General features: G+C 41.2%; 1 protein-coding gene across 2 annotated transcripts in view; it reads right to left on the reverse strand.

Annotated features, from left to right (window-relative positions):
• Positions 1-23,764, reverse strand: part of sema6bb (sema domain, transmembrane domain (TM), and cytoplasmic domain, (semaphorin) 6Bb) — a 172,787-nt gene that overhangs the window by 56,917 nt on the left and 92,106 nt on the right. For both annotated transcript variants that reach the window (XM_088077846.1, XM_042481817.2), the window contains 7 exons: positions 18,091-18,151; positions 17,881-17,943; positions 5,710-5,808; positions 4,136-4,226; positions 1,744-1,863; positions 1,099-1,187; positions 79-296 (listed from right to left, as the gene is read on the reverse strand). In XM_088077846.1, the coding sequence (XP_087933972.1) occupies positions 79-296; positions 1,099-1,187; positions 1,744-1,863; positions 4,136-4,226; positions 5,710-5,808; positions 17,881-17,943; positions 18,091-18,151 (741 nt within the window). The remainder of the gene's footprint in view (positions 1-78; positions 297-1,098; positions 1,188-1,743; positions 1,864-4,135; positions 4,227-5,709; positions 5,809-17,880; positions 17,944-18,090; positions 18,152-23,764) is intronic.

Here is a 23,764-nt window from a genome sequence, read left to right on the forward strand (position 1 = left end):
TGAGAAATAAATAAATAAATATTTGTGTGCTTTGTACCTTGTTGACATGTGGCACATGTTAGTATGTGCATTTCGTACCTGTTTGCCGGTGTGGAGAACACCCCCAGGATTATATCTCTGCCGTGCATCTTGATGATGGGGCTTGTTGAGTGGAGCAGGTTAAAGTAGAAGTGGGAATCACCGGGTACCGAGCAGTTCAGACGGGCCTTCAGGAACGACGTCCACTGCTTCTCCAGGACGCGCTGAGACCCACCCAGATCGCGTTTACACACCCGTGCCACACGTGACACCACCACCTGTGAAGAGTCAGGCACAGAGGCGCGGAATTAGGCACAGCAAGTGATCATGTGCAACACACTGACAGGTGTATCAGTATGAGCGCAGCTCGCAATGATAATCTGGGGAGTAAGCTTTGGGTTTCATCGTCACAAAGGCACATTTAAAAGCTTTTTTCAACTCCAGGGTGACTCTCAACGGAGTCATTTGCATGCTATTTGCAATGTTTTGACAGATCATTGTTCTATAATGGTAAATCTAATATCAATTATTCATAAAAATGTCATTGCATCACAAAATTGCTTCTTTGAACATCCTCATCTACACAACAGTGATGCTGTTTAAGTATCCATTTACTCTGCTCTCTGTAAACATGTCAAAGCCAGAGACCTTGTGCAAGCAATTCTCCCCAAATGTGAATTAGTTATTTATTAGAGGAGATCCTGATGTTGATAGTTTTTCATAAAGATGTATCCCCTGCTCTGGTAAGGGCAGGGAATATACAAAGCTATAAAAAGGCTTTTCTCAGGTTAATCCAGACATGAATTGTTTACGCAGATTGTGATTTGTTGGATTAGATATGCAGATAAACAAATACAAGGATGAAAGGTCAGTGTAGCTGTGGGGAAAAGAGTTGATATTGACATTCAAATAATAGCAGCAGGGAGATATTAGAGCAGCGTCTGCTTTCATGGTGTTGCATTTTAACCATGCGGTGCTCTACGGTCCTTTTAAAGATGCTCTGAATGGACTAGCAGCTCCTCCGTGTGAATACCAAGAGTTCAGAAGGACAGGAGGTTTTCAGCAGAATGATTTCTATACCTTCTCCAGGTAATTGAACTCCATGGCTATCTCCCTGAAGAAGAAGTAGATGTGAGGTCCCCATTCCACAGCACTGACAAAATATGGCTCTATATAGTGAGAGAGAGGAAAAGTTAGAGAGAGAGAGAAGGGGTAAAGGTTTTGATATATAGATGGACCATGAGAAAGCATACAGCAAACAATGCCTCCATTTGCAAAACGCATCATTCTGTCCCACGACACCGAGGTAACACGAGGGCAGTGAGAAAGACGCACAGGCCATGCTTAATTTCATTACATGGTGAAAGGGGATTTCACACCAAACAATAAGCGCATTATGACTCCCTGATGTTTCTGAGAACTCAGTTTCATGCTATGCATTTTGGCACTATTACACCCAGGACTGGCTACAACCTGTGTGTCCGATTATCTGATATTGTGGTTGTTTTTTAACTGTCCCATTGTCATTGTTAGGTTTGGCCGTGAAGTGGACTCTCTGTCAAGGAGCAGTAAATTTGACAGCTTCCAGTCCAATGACTTAAGACAGAGTTGTCAGGCTGCTGACTCAGCCTTCTGCTACTGACACACAAATCGATCCTGCATGTTGCTAAGTGATGTGGACACACACTCAAAACATCAGCCGCAGATGCACACGTCTGTAGGTACCTCTGAACCACTTGGAGTCGTGCTTGACGGTGCGCAGAGCGGGATTGTCCCCAAGGCTGCGGTAGATCACCGCATCAATGGCCAGGAAGTCTGTCACTGTGGCGGTGAATAGATTCCCCTCTGACACAAACACACACACACACACACACACACAGAAACACTAGTAAGTTAGACAGCCTGCCAAAACAACAGCATGACCACAAACAATAAAGTTGGAGTGAATGCTAGCATTTTATGAAAGTCCTGCATCGTAAAGATGGCATGACTGACCAGTCAACAATATAATTATGGTGACTTAATTGCAACTTTGCAGCACTCCCACACACACACAAAAAAACATTTTTATTTTAGCTAATATCAGATAATGGGATGATGGCTCAACTGTAATGGCTCCCCACAGTTTCAGCCACAGAACAGTGATTATTATATTGTAGTGAAGTGTTAAAATCCGATGAAGTGAACAAATCAGATGAATAAAACTGAAAAATGACAACTGCTCCATTTTGTTGGGCCTGCAATATATGGTGCATTCAATTATATTTATCAATAATATTCCTCAGTGATATTCTGTGTGACCCAGATATAGGTGACACTGATGGATGCTCGAAAACTTTTTGTGTGAAGGGAGGAAGAGGGCAGGATATCTTCAGTGTTGTATCACACCTTTGCTATAGCCCATTTTACACAGCTTTTTCAAGGTGGGATTTTGCGTCATTTATCCACCTCGCTGTTCTGTATAAAAGGCAAAGTCTGGAAATGGAGGTGGCAGAGTTGTCTCCCTTTTAAGCTGACAGCAGAGTGAGTAATAGCACCAAATCCATGTCAGTGTAAAGGGGATAGCCAGCAAGATGGGGCAGATGTGACTTTTTGACAATGTGTTTTGTGTGTGACCCATCGCTGGAAGATTTAAACAGCTAGCAGCAGTTAGCTGCTACCTCAGAGAAGAAGAATGGCCACTGAAAATGTAGTCACAGTGGCAAGACAATGAGGTCCAGGAGCTTCTTATGCTCCGAGCAGAGGATGAGATCAACCGCCCTGTAACACAGTAGAGCTTTGATTCTCTGCCTGAGCTTGACTGGACTGCGTTTAAGCCGGGCCAGGCTGGGCTGTAATTTTTTCAGTATTACCCCAGGCTGGAATTGGGTCGGGTTCTCGCAAGTTTACCTGTGGTATTTTTCATTATTTCTTAATTTAAACTGGCAGTTCTCTTGAGTGAATGGTAAGAGTTGCACTGGAATTAAATAAGAGGGAAAGAGAGAGAAAGAGCGGGGCAGTGACAAAAAGAAAGGTAAAATGATGGAGCAACAGAGGAATAAAGCCGAGAAAATGGGAATGGGAGAAAAGGAAGAGAGAGAGAGAGAGAGAGAGAGAGAGAGAGCGAGCGAGGCACTGAAAGGAAACTTGTTTGGCAGTGTTTACTTCTGCCTCCCCAGTACTGGGAGAGATGAGTGTAATATGTGGCAGAGAGAAAGCATCATCTACGCGCAGCATCGCCATTGACCACTTTACGCACTCAAAGATGGACACACACTGAGGGGTGCAGCCCGCCCTGCTGAACCTGTCATGCATGAGATGACAGACTGTTGAAATAACAGAAGTAGGCGTGGTGCAAATAAACAAATAAGTCCTAAGCTTGTAATAAATGTTTTAATATATATTTAATATTTAATTTATTCTGGGTTTTTAATCAGGCTAAGGCCCAAAACTGCTGCTGTGGTTCAAACTCAGGTCGGGCATGGATAGAAACTATGAATGTTCATGTAAGGTCAGAACTGATTTTTTGGGCCTGATCAAAGCTCTATAACCGGGATTGTAAATGATGTTATTGCTATATTATTCCATAGTTATTGGCACATCCTGACGCATATGTTATATGTCACAAAAGAAGACTGACGCTGTTGTGTTGCATGTCATGCTCTTTAGACAGACATTGTGCTAGGAACACTGGTTTACTATCTAAAATTACACACTGGGGCGGCATTATGCTGGCACTGTTTGGTTTGGTAAAAAAAGAAAAAGTGGTCTAACACAGGGACTGTACTGTAGCTTTATCTCTTTGTGAAAAGTGCTTGTTGTGAATGAGATACAGGGTACTGCTTTTGTGGACTTCCTGTGTCCAGAGATCCTTCATACCCTCTAGCGTAATTCTGTTAAACAAATGTGGCTGATATGAGATGTGTGTCACTTGCAGTTTGTTGTACTTGAATCTTGATTGTTGGTGATGTTGCTGTGGAGCACTTTGTTGTTAAATGTCTGTCTTACACTGTAATGTCTTTTTGTTGTGATTGTATTTTTCTGACAGTCGCCACAGACACTATTTTAGATCATTTCATAAAGGATAAATGAAGAAAATCAACTAACAGGTGAGAAAGTAAAGACAGGTGCAACTTACCTGCAAATCGAGCTACATTGGCGTGTTTGGGGTCATAGGGGCATCTCGCCATACCACTGATTGTGTCTCCTACCATCTCGAGTGTGTCTCCCTGTTACACCACGCACACATGAACACACACAGATGCATGCATCAATCAGCAAACTCATAACAATATGAATGCGTCTACAGCGGCATTATGAAAACAAACCACAAAGAGAATGACAATTAGGGAGTGTTACCGTAAGTGCAAACTAATGATTCACTGTTGCCAATTAGGCACAGCAGCAACAACAAGAGAGTCACATTCTCATGCATAAATAACACACACACACACACACACACACACACACACACACACACACACACACACACACACACACACACACACACACACACACACACACAGACACACAGGGGTCCATACACCCACATAAAGTCATACATGTATACGCAGTAAAATCTCTTCTCTGCATCGCTCTCTCACTTAAAAGGTAGCCAAAAGCAAACAATTTCACCAGCGCAGTCTAATTATCATCCACGGCTGAAAAGGAAATAATTCATATGTGTCATTTCATTAAAACCCGGCTATAAATAAAACAGTAGCTACCATCGCTAACTAGTCCCCCGAGAAACAGACAGCCTATCATGGAGAGACAGGTGTGTTATACACTCTTGTAGAATGTCATTAGTGGCTGACAGATAATGGGCCAGGTACGGCTCGGTGTTCCACTGTTGCGCTATGTTTGAAATGTGAGAGACTGAAAATAACACTTATCTGAAAAAGCCTTTGATAGTGAAAGGTTTTTTTCCCCTCTTTCACTTTTTCCAACTCAACTGCCTTCATCACTCATTTAATATTCCTGCAGAATGATGTGAAATCAGCCGAGCCAATGATTAATATTTATGCGCAGTTTTTCTTCCACAAGTTTGAAATCGTTACTGTAATTGAGCATGACGGGGATTGGTCGGGAAGTGGAGCACATTCTGCTGCATGGTGGCGGATTGGAGCTGCTGCTGAGTGAATACAAACCTTCAGACGAATACGTGTTGGACAGGAAGAAAAAAATAACCAGTGTCTAATTGTTTGAATCAGGTCTGTCAACAATCACACTTGTAGCTTGAACCCTTGTGTCTCTTAAATTCCATCAGGGGAATTGCTTCGCTTTCTTAACCACTTGCAAAGGAAATCAAACCAGGCAAGCAAAGTCATGTCTTCACTCTTACTCTCTGAATACCCTCCTCTTCCTCTTCTCCCCTCTTTGTGTTCTTCTTGATTATCCGTCTCTGACTCTCAACGATAACAAGCTCGGCAGACCGCAAAGTTTAACTGCCGAGAAATAACAACTGTTGTATCTCAGGGAAACAAGGCACTGGAACTGCCAGACAACAAGGATAAATAAGTCCTGGGGAGGAAGTCAACACCGCCTCGAGTGCTGAACAAACAACTCTAATCAAGCTGTAAATTTTCACCTGAACAGGCGCACTGATTGTGGTTAGGAAGCGAAGCCTCTGTTTAGGAAGAATAGATACTGTAAGGCATTCATCAAGGATGTCAAACCAATCATCATGAAGTTATCTCAAAGTTAACTCACAGTGTAGTTGGCACAGAGTGGGTTGAAGGCGTTGGTCCCACACACAAACAGGCCTCCCTCTCTGCTGAGCACCACCTTCATGAAATTACGGCACTCATCCTGCAGGAAAAAAAGAGAGAAATAAAGGGAGGGAGAGCTTAATATGCAAGAGGGGTGAAAGCGAAGAGAAGAAAGGCAAAATGATGGAGTGAATAGAGGGAGAACTGGGTTTATTTTTCAGACACTGATTATCCAAACCGCTCTGTGAAATGAAGCTTTTCAGTTGCCTGATGTGTGGAATTATCACACCATTAACGCTGTCAATCATATTGATACAGTCTGAACGTAGCCTGCAGAGACTTTAACTGTCTACCCTCTTCACACATGCAAACACACACACACACACACACACACACACACACACACACACAGCCGCCATTGACTGACAGCCGGTAATCCGAACCAGCCTCAGGATTTTAAAACAAGCCAACAGATTTAAGGCTAATTTCTCCACCGTGAGGCGTCAAACTACATGAAGCCTGCTTAATGACTAAATAAACCCAAGTCACAGTTTAATTCTTTCGTGATTATTCTTTGAAATGAGAAGTCGTGTAAGCACCGCATGACTTAATAGCCGCTTTAGCCCCACAGTGCCAAAAAGTAATAAATGTCGGTGTAGTGAAACCAAGAAAAATGACTTTCAAGCTAATCTGCTGCCCCGACAAAAGTATATAATGTGTCAGTGTGTTTATAGTAAGGAACGACTAAACACATGTAACCTCTGAAGAAACACTTTTCTCTGCTGTAGCACTGCTTTACACTGGTTCCATTACTGTTGCCTATCCATTTCAGCTGTTTATCCATTACTTTGAGTTAAGTACTTCAGCAATTTATACATTAGTTTTATCTCTTTAAAGAGATATGCATGTAGACCAAGACTTTGGTATTGAAAGCGCTCTAGTTTCTGACTGTAGTCCGAATAGTTTTGACCAATCCCATTTGAGCGGGCATTGGTTGCTTTCAGGTAGACAGGCCGTGTGGAGAGCAAAACAGGTTGAACACAGTGACCAAAATGCAATCTCTGACCCGATCAGTTGTCGTCTGACAACAATTTAGCTTTTAACTTTTTTTTTTTTAAATTGTTCTGCATTCATAAGGAGGTATATGTTTATTGAGATTAGCCGTAATGTTGTCTGAACCAGTCTCAAGTTGCTAATCGAACTTTAAGTAATGAGCACCACATGGAGGAGGAAGTTTTGGCCTGAATAACCGCTGGCTACATCTGAGGCACATTCATTCTGAAAACGGTGTGCACAGGACTTGAGGTATGTGTTCTCTTGTTTGGTGGGTGTGTCAGAGGTGTTACCAATCAGCAGTGACGTGTATGTAAAAATTTGAGTAGATCTTAACTTACTGTCCAACGCATCACCATTTCTTTTTAGATAAACCTTTTGCTAGCTTTTGTTGGAGTTGAGCCAAGCCTAGTTTTTACCCATTCTCAGTTACATGTGTTTCACATTTGATTCAGATATAAATACAAGAAAGAAACAATTATCTAAAACAAGGAATACAACTTCAAAATAGAGAATAACGTTTTTTTTTTCACTTGAGTAGTTTGATTTGTAGGATTGTGCAATATTAAGGAGAAACGCTAATCAGTATATATCAAGAAGAAGAAAAAATTAGAAAAGTAAAGTTAGAAAAATATCCGTCCAGTATAGGTAACAGAGAGGCTTTTTGTTGCGGCTTTTATCATCTTGTGACCCCTCAGAGTTATTTTAAGACTACACTGGAGGTCCTAAACACCAGTTTGGGAAGCACTGTCTAAAGTTCTTTAGGACCAACATGATAATGAACAAAGAATCCATCAACAGTGAATATGCATGTGTGTGTGTGTAAAAATTTACAAGACCTTTAACTTTAAAAGTCAAAAAGTAACGACAGCAGTTTGCTTTTGCAGTCGAGTCCACCGCCTGTGTGTGTGTGTGTGCCTGTGTGCGTATGTGTGTGTGTGTGTGCAGAATGAGTGGCAATGAACAGTAGATCACTGGTGAATAGCAGCCAGCAGCCCCCTCCCCAAACTACTAGTGTCCCAGCCAGGATGGCACCAGCTCTGCCCCACACACACACACACACACACACACACACACACACACACACACACACACACACACACACACACACACACACACACACACACACACACACACACACACCAGATGGGATCTACTTCAAGACCACCACCCGCACTGATCTCATCGGAAAGAGAAGTAGGGCTGGAGCAGAAGCGGTGGTGGTGATAGCGGGTATGTGAAATGACAATCTGTGCATGTATGTGTGTGTGAGTGAGTGTGTGCAGACGAGATCAGAGGGAAAGCAGCGATATGAGAGACGGGTGAATGTTATTCCAGATGCTCCACCCTGCGCCCTCCTACCCCTCCACCTTCCCACTTCACTCCCTGCTGGGTTCTCGTTTTTCAAGAGCAGAAAAAAAACAGGAAAGGAGGAAGTGTTTTCGTGTGTGAGTGTAAAGATTGTGTGTGTTGGGGTGCAGGGGGTGTGTCAAGTGGCAGGTGTAAATTTCTAATGGCGCAGCACTGTGTGACAAATTGCAGAGCGACTGTGACGGTATATATGTGTGTGTGTGTGTGTGTGTGTCACTCCCACACACACATACAGCATGTGTTCATGTGTGCCCTGTGCATATATCTGCATGTGTGTTTGTGAGTATCTGTTGTATCACAGCACAGATGCATGTTCATGTGTGAGAATCATTTGCATGCTGTTTGTCGGTGGGGTTGCAGTCTGTCAGCTTGGTCAGAGCTGTAATCACAAAGCCAGATGAAGCACTCTTAATAACAACCCAGTCCAACTGCCAGCATCTCAGAGAGGGGAGTAAATGCTTCGAAGAGCCAAACCACTGCACAAATGAGCACATTTGTGCAGTGGTTGCACACAATAAATGGAACATTTCATGACAACAGGATAAAAACAAGGATTGGATCCTTCATAACATTTCAAATACTGAATTTTGAATAGCATTTTCACTTTGTAGACATCAACAGAATTCATCCCCTGCTGCGTAGATGCTTTTCATTAACCCTTAATCATCGATCCTAGGAAGCGATTTGGCACTTTCAGGTATGGGTATTTCTTTATTCAAAGCCAAATTCAGACATGAGGATTAGGGTTTCACTGTGCTTCCACATTAAAAAATAAACCAATTACAAAGGATCAAGTGCTAAATCACTGAATTAAACAATTATATTTAAATCCAAATGCTGTATGTCCTGGTGCTTCCTTCTTCTTCTTCTCCCCTCTGCCTCCTCCTCCTCCTCCTCTCTGCTCCCTCGCTCCCTGGGCAGAATCCAGACAAAACGCCACCTGTGCTGGCTGGCAAGCCTTCCTGAGACCCAGACGACTACAGCCCTCCTCCTCCTCTTCCTCCTCCTCCTGCTCCTCTTACTGACAGTGGCAGAGCTGCCTGGGCTCTGAAAAATTAATCTGCAGCACAGATGAATTACACAGGAGCACGCGCCTGAGTGCAAATATGGACGTAGTTGTGAATGGAGGGGAGATTTAAAGAAGGACGCGGAAGAGTGTGAGAAGATATGGGTGCAAGTGTGTGTACAGTCTGTGAGCAAGTTTGCATATGCGAATATGCTTTTGAATAAACTAGACGCTACGCAGGCAGCAGGCTTTTAATCAGTCTCTTGCTCAAGGCAGATGTTTGCCAGGCTAGTTCAACTGCAGATGTTGACCGAGCAAGTGCAGTCATCTTTTGGATTCTCTGCACAGGCACATTCATTTTCCATAGACACACTACAACACGCAAATCTAAAAGCATTCAAATGCAAGTGATCACACACGCAGTGCAAGGATTGGCAACAAGTTCTCTGTTACTACAACACATCTGCTCAAAACAACCTGCAGCAGTCAGACACTATTAAAACTGAGGAGGCTCCACATTCGGCATCTGCTTTCTATCTATTGTCCGGAACTCGACCTTTAGTCTGAGCAGATAAACAACCTTTTTCATGGTCTAAACCTGGGTTCAGTGTTTGTTCTAATGATGGGGCTTGATCCAAAACCTAAACGAATGTGGTTTTTACCTCCGGCTACAATCAGCATTACCATGTTTGCGCTAACCAAAATACAAAACAGGTGCATGCATCGTAAAATCTGCTGCTTATTTTTTAGCTTTAAGAGCAACCACAGCATGTTTTACTCTCTCATAAAATGTAATAAGTTATCACGATGACCTGCTTTAGCTATGTTCGTACAATGGGAGCCATCTAAGGTAGTACATCAGGGGGTCGTATTTAGCAAGCTGCTCCTCTAAATCTCCAAAGTTTCCATTACATGCCTGGCTGGTCCCCTGATGTTAGCGACCAGGGAGAAGAGAGCATTGCTCTGCCAAGAGCCACCATTGAGCCAGAACTCCCCCCCACCCACCCACACACACACACACACACTAACACACACACACACACACACACACGCATGCACACACACACACACACTGTATACACAATACACACTTGCAAAGATTTGGCGAGCCCTCTTCTTCGCTCATTAACAACAGGCTTGTCATTCTCAGAAAAATACCTGACGCACATTTTGACCAAAAACACAGTGACTCCCCAAGACAGGAAGAGCGAGTGTGTGCAAGCTTTTGCGCATGTGGGCGGAGGATAAATTAACGGCGGTACCAAATTAGCAGCAATGTGCTGTTCTGAGTGCTGCGGTCTTACTCAGCATGTCAAAGCTAATCCGCGTCCCTCTGCAACCCTTCGTCTCAGTTTGATGGTAATTCTGACTGAACACACCACAGGCCACAAACAAACATTAGACACCAGAGGGAGGAAGAGAGGGAGGGGAAGTGAGATAATAGAGATAGGACGACAAAATAAAGACAGAGGAAGAGAAAGAGAGACATTGAGAGAGAGGGAAAAAAGAGAGACAGAGAGAAAGAAACAGAGAAAACAGGAGAATTTTTCCAGGCCAGTCAGCCATGTGGCAGCCTCAGCGGTGGAGCCGACCTGCAGCAAGACCTACAGATCGTGGGGTCAGCTGAGCTCCACTCCCTGATGGAAACACACACACACACACCATTCAATCCTTGACCACAACATTTAACCTGAGTCACCCTTGGACAGCTCTGTGTCTGACAACACACAGAGAAAACGGTGGCAATCTGTCACAATGTGATGAATACATGTGATAATGTATGCATGCATGTAAAAAAATATTTTTTGGTGGGGGGGGTATATGGAATAAATAAGGTTCAGCACTGTTATTTTCCAATGCAGGTGTTTTATGATAAAGTCAGCTAGTTGTTTTCACCTTCGTTAGGATAAATGTTTTAACAAAAGCTAATAAGTGCATAAAACATTTTCTGCCTTATGCACACTGGAAATGCAGTTCACATTGAGAAATCCCATGGTCCAAATACATAGTATACCCAACAGTTACAACATATGAGGAACTGAGGATAAATCACTAGAGAAACAAACTGGCAAAGCTATTTTGATAATGTAGCTTTGCAAGCTACCAATTACTTTATACTGGAAGAAGTTGAAATACAGTAAAGCCTCCCTTGGAAAAACATCTAGTTTAATAAACAAAAGCTTCATAGAAAATGCAGTTCAAAATACTGATACTAAAAATGATCAAAATAATAGTATGCATGTGATATGAAATTATGAAAAACAAACGAACAAAAACAAAACATTCACATGCCAGAAAAAATGCCACTCCACTTAACTGAGCTGCAATAAGAGCCCACTTGTCAGGGTGACCTCTAGCTTACTACACAGTGTGTGCTCCTCATATAGGCGGAAACCTTCGCTGCATGTTGTACCCCCTTTCTCTCCCCTCTTTCCTGTCTGTCTATCTGTCCTATCAATGAGGGCAAAAATGCTACAAAAATAATAAATAAGTGCCCACTTGTTCATAGGTCATATATAAAAAACACTATTGATGGAAAAGTGTAAGAACAAAAGCAGTTAGAGTTAAAGCAGCACTTAAAGCAGTTATATTTACTTGATGTTGTGACGTTGCAGCTTAAAAATTACAAGTTTGATTAAATCAATACTTTTAAGTTTTAGCAACTAGTCAGTCATATTAATATTTTCTTCAACATGTTAACAGAACAGAACTCGCAGATCTCACGACTTCATCATTGGCAAAATCCTCTTTGTCATGATCAAGTTAGGTCAAACGAACACCCAATTATCATTTTTAAGTAGCAACAACTTAAAAAAATCTAGTTACATGTACTTTACTTTTTCAAGGCAATCGATTTCCAAGATGATCTTGGGTAAGATCAACTTGTCAGATTTTACAGTGTACTACTATTACAGAAAAAATGTTCAAAAAGTAATTACTTGAATTGTTAGCAAATATGAATGTAGTTGAAATACCAGCAAGTTACTGCAAAATGTAGTTATACCACTTGTTTAATTCTGCCTGATATCAGAGAACTATCATCTTGTTTCACTGCGTTTCCAATCAGCCAACACGTACTCAGCGGAGTGGGCGGATTTAAAGGTCTGGACCCAGGGAAAATTTAATTAGATTTCGTTCACTACTCTTGAACACTGGAAATAAGTATTACAAGTAATTTAAGAGAAAGAAATTCTGCACACACATCTGGAAAGCTGATGAAAGCTAATGGAAAACTCAGTATCATCATTGCATTGCGCTGCACTGTAACTGAGTGTGCAGAATCATCTTTTATTCTTTTTTATGATTTTGCTGTTATTGTCCCTCAGCATGTCATGAATTTGATGATAGTCTCAAAAGTCCACAGTTTTGGGTAATATAAAAATGGACTGCTGTGATGCTAAAGATACAATTACGGCTGAACTTTAATGTCCCAAACATGGGGAAATCTGAATAATAAATTGGAAGCTAGACTTTAATGTACAGGTATATGTAACATCAGCATAAAAATTTAAATAGACATTGCACAATGTCTAAAGGGTAAAGGCAAAAAAACAAGATGCTATCTACAGATGTAGAAATGGTGTGGAAAAAAGGCCACAACTAGAAGGAATGAAAGTGACTCCACATGTGGTATTTCAAATTGATTAATCTGGGAGCCAAAGAAAAAGCTGCGAAACTGAATCTTCAGACTGTCCAACCCAGAAAAGGCATTTGGGTTGGACGATTGAAAACCCCTAGCTCCTCTGAGGGCACGATCAACGCAATATTGATCAAACAATCTCGCTAAGTGCTGCTTATAACGATGCCCAACCGCTCTTTAAAAGCGCTCTATATGGAATTGCATTTGCGTGTATGCACATGCCACACTGCCATGGCCCGATGTGTTGGCTCAGCGCCACCTCTGGGGAACGGCTCACCATCTATCTCGCTTTCATGAGAAGATAAAGGGTGAAAGGAGGGAATGACAGAACAACATGAAAAGGGCAAATACAGGAGAGATAAAGAGACAGCAGAATGCAAAGGACAAAAGGGAGATATGACGGGAATATGCAGAGTGAGTGACAGCGGGTCCGACTGTTGCTTTCATCAACAATCGTTTGGTCAACACAGGAGAAGAGACAAGGCGAAAAGAATTAGGATATTGAATTTTCAGCCTAATTAGAGAGAATACTATGTCCTTTGTGATCAACCAAGCAGAAACATTTAATTACAAAACCAATTACGAGGTGGTGAATGCATCACATCTGACACAACCATCCCCGAAGCAGAACAGGACATTTTCAGGAGAAGACGTGGAGGAGAGACAGAGGGAAAGGGAGGGGACAGAGGGCGAAGAAGGCACATAGAAGATGACTATTTGACAGATAGGATTTTGTCTTTTAATTGTGTTCATGTATGCATAGGAGAGAGAAACAAAGAGAGAGCAGATTAAAAAAAAGCACTTGAAAAATAATGAATATGTATGAACATACAGTAAAGATATACCGTACATGAGGGTTGTGTGTATGCATGCATTAGAGTGAGAAAAATATCGTTCTTTGGTTAAATATTCAGTCAGCTCGACCTCCAACATGATGAGCAAAACAGCAACAGGGGGTCACAAAAACAACACCTGTAGCAATCTAATGCATTTTAATACAAAAGCCCTGCAGTAAACACTGTGGCGAGACAATACATCACTCTAATATTGATATTCTGATATAAAATTCATACCATTTAGTCAACATCAAAATACATTTTAAATGATGTCTTTTCCAGGCCTTAGAGGCTCCATCACAGCTCAAACATACAAATTTATGAGCTTATTTCAGTGCTTTTTTTTAACCCATGATGTAATTCTTTGTTGACAGAAGGTCAAATACTTAAATATGAAGACAGAAAGGCACCGTTCAGGCATTTCACGATAAAGCCAAGCTTCATCAAGCTGCATTTTTGAGGAAATCAATCCCAGATATTAAGTAGAACACATCTGTGTTTTGACAGGCAAGTTCACATGAGATATGTAGTCTCTTATCATAGTTTCCAAGGTGTTATTGCTCAATAAAAAGAAAAGTGAAATGTTCCACTTTTTTGGTCATCACATTCACATTACAACTTATTTTGAAAGACTGTCCTAAAGTCTTCACAGTTTTTAAAGTTTACTTTGAGGTATGTGTTTTAATATATATTTAATATAATATTTAAATTTCACAGCATCACCAATTCAAATGTAGTTATTTTATCTATGGATGGTCTCCTAATTGAAGTACTGGGCCACATTATATTTCTCTGCTGTGATATGAAGCTTAAACAACGAAAATAAATCAAACACAGGGCGAAAAACATCTTAAGAGTCCCACGTGTAAAAATTGTAAAAATTATGGACGTAGCTACTGTGATGTTAGTTTATGCATGCCCATTTTAAAGCCTTGAGTTCCGCATTATGAATGTCACCATCTTATGTTTTTGGTGCCAGAGGTGGCCATATTTGGGCGATTAGCTGGCGCTGTGGAGGAGCGAGGACCGGATCTGACAGAGAGCCTGTTACTCAAAGCAGCCCTGCCCTTAATTATGTGTAAATATAATATAAAAATGCATAAATATAAAAATGCATCCCTGTACAGTTGTCATGGAGGGAGAAATTGTCATTAGATACCAAAACTGTTTTATTTACCTGGCAATAAATATGTCGATTTTTGCTGTAAATTTGGGCATTTTGACATCGGGGTCTATGGAAATTGACTCTCTTCTGGAGGAGCCTCGAGTGGCCATTCAAACACTTGGCACTTCTGTGTTTGCTTCATTTTTCAGCCCAGAGATTTGCAATCAGCCTAAACCTAAAGAAAGTGAAAATAAAACCTAAAAAACTACTAACAGCCATTGAACAGGCTAAAAAAGGCTTTTTGAAACAATGTGTAGGTGTTACCCCACTGACCCACATCTATGAGGCTTTTAACCAGAGATAACGGCCACATAATGGGCTGATAATATCCTGATTGGGTGGCTTCTTCTTTCCTGCATGTTGCTGATGGTGTATCGTTACTTTTCTTGGCACATTACAGCCACCTGTCAATCAGTGGAGTAATGTGAAACCACTTGCAGGAATGTGTGCTGTCACATGCACGTGTGTGTTCATGGGCATGCACTGCACCGAAGATTAGGGGCCCTCTTATCAAAACATGGCTCCACAGCTCCATTACTGGCTAAGAAGACAGCAAGCTAGCAAATGTTAATGTAACCAATGCAGGTTTTTAAATGTTTCAAAAGAAATGTTTGATTATAAATGTTTTATGAGAAAAGAAATGCATTTAACACAATGGATTTTGGCAAAAAAACCCACAGAATTCAACAACACAAAAACACCACAGGGTACCTTTTAAAATGTAGCATTTTTGTCTACACTTTCAAAGAGGTGTTCAAAAAAACCAGTAATTTGTGAGGCTGTTAGTTTGTGCTGTACAGGATTACATTATATTGCCATATATGTGTGGTTCCAACTTTTTAATACTTTTTCGGGAGCTGTTTTTTGGAATGAAAATTATTGCATTTAGTGACTTGAAAATAATACTTTATCAGCTTTTATAAATCCATACTGTTTGTACCCCAGTGGGGAAGTGTGTGTGTGTGACTAAATGTGTGCGTGTGTGCATATGCACGCACAAGCACATTCATTTATATGCATCCTCGCCCAGAGAGCTGACTGAGAGGACCTGGCAGTGTTCTTATCTTCCTCACATTGCCGTGTGACTCACGGTCTTACCAGGCAGCACAGTCATTAGGGGCAAGAAGACCTTTCATATCTCAGTCAGCCCCACAGCTCTCCTCAGGGCCGGCCAACAAGGACCCACACACCCCTCCCTCTCCTCTCGTTCTTTATCTACCTCTTCCCTCTCTCTCACCTCTCCCTTCTCCTCCTCCCCTCTCCTCCTCTCAGCTGAGCTTTTTGTCTCTGTCCCTCTATTCTCCATTGTGTTTCTGTCTGGCACAGTCTCACACAGATTTAATGTCAGGTGTTCTCTCGCTGTGTTAAATAAGTCATTTTTTTCCTCTGCCTGGAGGGGACAGAGCCCATGCTTCCCCCGCCAAACCGTCACCACTACATTCACCCACACACATGCACTGAATACGGGCTGTTTATGTGTGGCAGATAGCGGCTACAGATGTGTTTGTTTGTGTGTGTGTGTGTGTGTGTGTGTGTGTGTGTGTGTGTTGGAGATATAAGAGGTATTCAGGCGTGGGTTGCTGGTGGCTGCTGGGACGTTTCACCCCATCACTTCCTCATCGCATCAGTTTCCTGACGCCCACCTGCTATTTCTGAGGGCAAAAAACGCGTTCTTGATGCATGACGGTGGAACAAGTTGCGTATAGGTAGGAGTGTCTCTATTCTTCTGATTGATGCGTATGTGTCAGACGAGCAGGGACAATGAGATAATATGTGGTCAGAGTTCTCCTCCTCTTGAGGTTGAGCCAGCAGGCATGACAGTCAGACGACTTGCACATGAAACCAAAAGCTCCTCACTGAAAGGTGAGACGTGTGCCCTTAATGTGTGTAAAAAAACGGGCGAAAACTCTGAGTGACTGGACATGTTTCCTTAACAACCTGACAGCCAGTAATTTTGATCTGTAATTCTGCTGCACAAAACCTTTGCATCTAATCTTTTGCATTGGGTTTTTACCAAAAATATCAGTTTTAAAAAGCAGTTGATTGATTGAAAATATTCAGAGAAACAACTCTAACAAATTTGCCTCAAGCAAAAGTAAGTAAAATGCAAATGAAATGCTAAAGTAACTTAAAAATCAATTCATGGAGAGATTTTTATGCTACAAATGGTATTATAAAGTCTGCTTTTCAGCCAGAGTTTTGTTTTATTAATTACTTAAACTGATATCGGCACATTTTTTAGCACTTCACATCAATAAAATCTTGTTTTTTCATTATACTTGATTTTAAAAATGTGCTAAGTGCAAACTACTGTTCTGTTGTTTTAAAGTGGAAGTGATGCTTTGTCATTACTTATGATTCATGGTAAGAAGTATAAACTATCATATACTTCTAAAAATCTTGCACAGTCATTGATTTATTTTGAGGGTATTCATAGAAAAAAATGCTATGCCTTATATTTGTTCTAAACTGCTTCTAATTACTTCTTCTAACTGTAGTTTTTGTTCTATGAATGCTCCAAGGAGGTTTTTCGGAAAGCCCTCTTATGGCAACTTCTTGGAAATTTGTTAATGATTCTTTATCAGATTTTACTGTGTTGATCTACAATCTAAATCCACCTCTCTGTCTTCTAAATGACAATTTATTCTTTAGTCTTGAACAACGTAAATCCACTCTACACTACCTGCCCAGCAGCAGACAGATATAGTTAGTGACTAGCTGGTGAACACAGAAGAGCATTCAGCATTTAATTATCCCTCAGGAGTTGATGGAGAGCTAAAAGGAGACTGAATATTAGTCCCACATTTGCCAGGAGGCAAGAAAAGTTACTCTGAATCAATGCTTATGTTGCTCCTTGTCTACTGGATGTGTAAATAAACAACTGTTCATTGCTAATATTTTGCCATTTTAACTGTGTAAGGTGATAATATGCAAATGGTGTGTTTACAGGTTGTGTAACTACCCCTATGTGGCCAGAACTATCAAATAATGCAAGTTTAATGTGTTGTTTTCACACTGTTATGAGACACACAGAGTAATGCATAGAGAATACTTTTCTTTTAAAAGAAGGAGAAGATGAAGAAACAGTCACACTGTCTCACCTCATGCTTGCCCTTCATCCTGCAGATCCTGATGTCATTCTTGTTCGACTCCCACGTCCTTTTCTATACATTACAAAAACACACATGCACTCCTGGTTAGCTTGTTCTGCACTTCTCTGTAGTAGGAAATGACATTTTCCAGCCTAATGACAAGTTGTACATACACCAAAAGTTGTAAATACTACGAGTATCTGTCCAGGAGGTGCTCACCTTGCTGTAGAACATCTCGTCTCCTGCAACAATGTCCAACTCCACGCGGAAAAGGTCATCCCTGGAGAGAAAAGGCGAGAGATAGAGAAACAGTGGCAGTCAGCCAACACAGCACTATCCAAAGCTTAAGGTAAGGCAAGACTCTGCACTGAGCAAACCATGAATACCAGTTCCACAGCACAAGCACAGCATAGATATTATTGCTTGCTCAGGACAGAGCAGGTCAATTCGGATTTTCTTTTGGATGAAATCCAGGCCGCACACTGAAATACAAACTATGAGTATGAATATTTCCACCATATATTGAATCTGTGTGCCTTTGCAACTAAATAATTCTATGCGTGCATCTAATGCATTCATATTAGAGACTTTTATTCGTTTAAAGTTGATCAGACCCTCAGAAATTAGGGAACAGATTTACAATGTCTCCCATTTCTCCCAATGTGTGTGAGAAATGGTACCCCACTGCATAACGATGTCTCATATTTCCCCTTCGCCTTTTGCCTCTGCTCATTAAACTCTACTTGCTGCATTGAATTTGCTCCTAGGGGCCCTGAAGTCAGCTTATCAGTCTTATTCAAAAGCCTAAAATTGAATTAATGGATGATTTAATCAAGCTGTGATGCTTGCACACCCCCACATGCTGCCTACACATGGTCCTAAACCCAACACCATGCATGTATTCATGATATTCCTAACAGTGCTTTTTCGCACTCCTAATCTACAGATAATTCTGCGGTAACCTTGGATGTTCCTGTGAAAATGCCAACTAAATGAGAGTTGGACTAGGCAGCACCAGTAACAGCTGACGTTTGCATATTGATCAAGGCCTCGGTATCTGCTGGGATAGATCTGAAGCTCAAGCTTCATCTAAGCAAAGGAGCTCTGAATGGGCTAATCTGTAAATCTGCCATAGCCGTGTTATTGCAGCAGTATCGATCCCATCTCAGATCCAGCTCTGCCTCCCAGTGCTACACATTCTCTTGGTTTTCTCTTTAATAGAGGCAGGGGTTATCAGGTATGCATCCATGTAGTGCCTGCTCATGTAAGTATTCATACCACCTGAGTGTGTGTATCGAGTGTGTTTGCATCTGTTTTTCCTGAAAGAGTGAGAGCTGTAAAAATGTGTGCATGATGAGAGCACAGGTAGGCCAAGTGCCATCAGGTTACTCCAATCCTGAATAATTCATCCCCACTTCCTCTTGGCGTTTTAGAAGATTCCCGCTCTTACTCACCCTCGCGGAGCAGGACAACGGCTAAGTGGTGAAGAAGTGCAAAATCACCAAACACTTGCTTGGTGCGTCCCTGCTTAACAGGTCAGAGTTTAAGCGTTCTCCAAACAGTGGAGTGGGCCAGAGAGTGAGGCGTAATCTCATCCAGGCTGCTTCAGCGTTGTCTCAGCATTAACATAATGAATATAGCAACAGGCCTCCTAGTCAGAGTGGCTGGCAGCCAGCACTGTTGCCTCTGATAGTGCAGAGGAGGGGGAATTATTTATGCTGCTGCTTCTCTTTCTCTCTGCATCTCTTCTCTTGCCTTCCAGGTTGTTTGAATGATGCAAAGCCTGTGGCCTGTGTGTTTTTGTTTGTTTGTATGCATGTTAGTGGATTTACTGCATGTGGTAGATGGTTAGGATTCAGGGTAACTATGTAAAGATTTCATTATTCTTTATGTTGCAGGATGTGCACATGCAGCCTTGAATAGCCTTGATTCATTTGGTCATAACTCACAAAGGCGCCACAACTCACAAAGTCCAGTCTCAAAACCTACAAATCAAATGTCTCCTGTTCCTTTTTACTTGTCTGACCTTGTATATGTGTGTAGGATGTGCTCGTGCCTGAGCTGTTATTTCATAAATGCCTCCGACCCCTGTCTGACTCAGCTAATACAAAGTCAACACAGAATAAGGAGAAACTGTAAACATTTCCTACATTTCTGACTTGACCAGCTCATGAACTTTCTCCTCTTGGCTGGCCAAACAACAGTGGACTCAAGGTCAAGACATCTTAAGCTGCCAAGTTTTCCTACATTTCTTCTTGTTAGCTTTTTTGCTCCTCTTCTTGCTGGCAGCCATATTGTGGTTTATTGCAAGCAGTGCTGAGCCTCTCTGACCCTGCAAATAGTGTGCAGGGAAAGCTGCTCCACTGGATGAAATTGAAATGGAAAGATTTGAGCTGACCACCTAGTCTCCCCGACACTTCTGCTGACTGCGGAAGAGTGCTCTACAGCACGTCTGTGTGTGAGTTTGCATGTACTTGGGTGTCTTTAAATACGTGCCTGAGTAAGTAGCCTTGCCCCAATTTGATATTACATACTACATTTTAACAAACAAATTTGCAGTGCTCTAAAACTGAAGAGTGTGTAAAATCCTGCACAACCCACTAAGTTCATTGAAAGAGCTATGTTTGGGTCAGAAAACGTCTTCAGGCATTAAACTCAAAGGACTTACAAAGAACATCCATATACTCGAGCCTAAGGGCTGCAACAACCACTGAAACACCACACACAACTGCATCTAAACTATTGATAACATACATCCATGAAATGAGACAAGAAATGTATCTCAAATTCCCATAAACTGGAACAAGAAAAATTTGCACTGGCACTACAAAATGAGTAATATTCATCATCAAGGTGATTAAAATGGCGTGAAATTAAATAGCAATTCAATTTAAGTAAATTTGGAGTGCATACCAAATTTGCTTGTATTTTAAGATAATATTTATTTATTTATTTATTTATTTATTTATTTTTTGGGTTAATTCTTTTAAGAATTTAACTGATTTGTAACTGTCCTATGATGTGTTTGTAGAATGCAACCAAAAACATATTGAGCACATTCATTCCAGGTGGAGCATAACATAAAGGTGAATCAAATCTCTTAAAACTAACATTAAAACCCACATTAAGGAAAAATTAAAATGAGAGAGAATAAGAACAAAAAACAATAAAAGCTACAAAGTCATGAGAGTCATAACTGATAAAAACTTTGGTAAAATGTAATCATATAATTATACTAAAAGTAGACCATTAAAAGAGAATAATACATGTAAATTAAAATAAGCAAAATAACTAAAAACAGAGTAAAAGTACAACAATAAAGGATGAAAGCACAAGTGTAAAACTTAGTATATGTGTTACTCTTTTAGTTTAGTTTTGCAATTTCCATTTAGTTCTTGTTAACGGTTCTGCATGTTGGCATACTTCAAGGAAATCTATGTTATTAGTGGCTATTATGTCATGTAGCAATCTGTTCAACCATTAGCAATAAAAAATGATTAAAACATGTAAAAAGTTACATACAAGTTAAGTTCTGTTTAGTTGACCTCTTTTATGATACCTTATGGGTTTAATTCGTAACCAATCTACTATATTTTAAAAAAAACCCTTTTAGTCCTATAAATAAAATAAATAAATAAATGGCAGCTTTCCAAAGTTTCAGTTTAAATTACATCAACTGTGATTTATTGGCAATAATGCAATAATTGTTGTAACTAGCTGGCAAACAGCATCTATAGCGATCAATCCATGCTTTATAGTAACAGTGCATAGTGTCTATTGTATGTCTATATTGTTGATGTCCCCACTTGTGTCTCTTCCAACATACTTGTCCTTATCTGCATGCTAAACTTTCTCTGCTAGCCGCTCTACAGCTGAACAGATTGGCAGCTTCACCTTTCAAGCTTCCCAGTCTTTGCCACTAGCAAACGTCTCCCTGTACGTCTGCCACAAGGCATTTGACCCCTCCCTGACCTCTGAGGTCAGCGTCTCTGAGCTAATAAATACAGCAAACCATCACCCTGGCAGTAAGTCAACACACTTTCCCTTTCCACTTGATGCAAACACACACAGTCAGAGCCAGATGGCAAAAACCTCTCACATTTTATCACAATTGGAACAGTTAATCAGGAGTTGGCTTTGCTCCTTCGGTCATCTTGTAAATTGATAAACACTCTCCAATTGGTTTATATTTGTGTGTATTCGCCCTTTGGATCAATCTGAGGGTTTAGGACCTCAGGATCCACAGCTGCTCCGTTGGACAGCAATGAAATGGGGCTTAACACAGCACGGCGCTTCACTCTACCAGCCACCAGCCAAATACATAGTTTACTTTCATTTAGCAAGGATGGGAGGAGGACAGGGAGAGGTAGCTGCTCTCAGCAGGTACTTGGGGCAGGGATTTAGCGATGCTTGCAGTCTGAGGAGCAGCTATGCTAATGGTGACAGGATTTGGGGATGAGCGAGTCGTCTTATCAGGCCATGCACTCTGTAGGAGCTTTTGGCAGTCATACCTGCCACCGCACAGGTACTTATTTATATATTACACATTTTTAAATCTCTCCCTCCCTGCTGGGTTGTCTCGGGCTCACACAAGCATTTGAACATGGATCTGTTTCTTTCTAGGCCCATCATTTTCTGTCAGGGAGCTGCAAACACTATTAGCCACTTAGAAGAATTATATAAATATACGTTCTTTCTGTGAATCCTTCATGCTGTCGCAAACCTCCCTCACCTCTCTCGTCTTTCCGCCTGTCAGTCTAGCATTTCATTATCATCCGGTTGGCTGAGACATTCATATCGGTTTACCTCTGCTTTTCACTAAAAATTTCTGTGGCTGTAAATTGAAATTAACGTCTCTCAGACGGTTTCATGGCTCTGGTTATATTTTAAAGCAGACCTGCAGACTGCAGTAGCTGCAGTTGTCTGTGTGCAGTTTTAGTATCAGTCGTGTGTGTGCAGACAGAATGGCTGGAACCATGTAACATAGTTTGATATATTTACTACCAACTCTCAGCAGAGAGGTTAGACCAGCTGGAGGCAGGGACTGGGTCATTTCCTGGACCACAGTGGCGTCTCTTATTGGAAACCACTTCAGTCTTCTTTCAGACTGCCACTATACAGAGAATAACCAGCACCACATGTGAAAACTAACTGTGTCTCATTTTTTTCAGCATGCTTCAAGCTAAATTAATTTTTGGACAACACAGGCAGTAAATCTCGAGGTGTGTGTTTTTTGTTAGCTCAGTCTGTTTCAGGTCGGCTCCTGAACGACTCCAGGAAGCAGCAGATGTAGTTTTACAGTGTGAACCAGGAGGCCATCCTTGTCTGGCCCCTCTGACCACCAGGGCTTCTGTCTGTTCAGAATCAGCACATTTACCAGACTGACAGACAGACAGGGACTAGCATCATATGGAGACCAAACTAGAAAATACTTTTTTGGGCCAAATGGAGCAAATAGCAATGGCGTTGTACTAACACCTTTGGGAGACAACAGGCAATTGATTTGAATCACAGAGATATGTAAAATCAGCAAACGTGTTTATTTCCAATGTTATTTTCTACCATAACTATAATACTTAAAGATATATATATTTAGATGTATAGTTAAACACAATGGTCCGACCTATCTGACATTTCTGCTATGCTTCCTCTATGTACTGTGTTGCTTTGCACGTGTCTTTGATAAACCCAGTCTACCAACACAGAAGCTAAGCAGTGTACTGCTGTGGACGGAGGCTGCAGCAAAATGTATTTTAACCCCAAAAAGTAATTGTGAGTTGACATGTGCACTATATTTAGAATACTTTCGTAGCTTTATCTTATACACTACCTGGCCAACGCAGCAGTAGTTCAGAAACTCCTCCGTTCTAAAATCACTGTTCATGTCAAAACA

This window comes from Plectropomus leopardus, chromosome 5 (genome assembly GCF_026936395.1).
Source record: "Plectropomus leopardus strain MGB_pleo_1.0 chromosome 5, ASM2693639v1, whole genome shotgun sequence".
Classification (NCBI taxonomy): Eukaryota; Metazoa; Chordata; class Actinopteri; order Perciformes; family Serranidae; genus Plectropomus; species Plectropomus leopardus.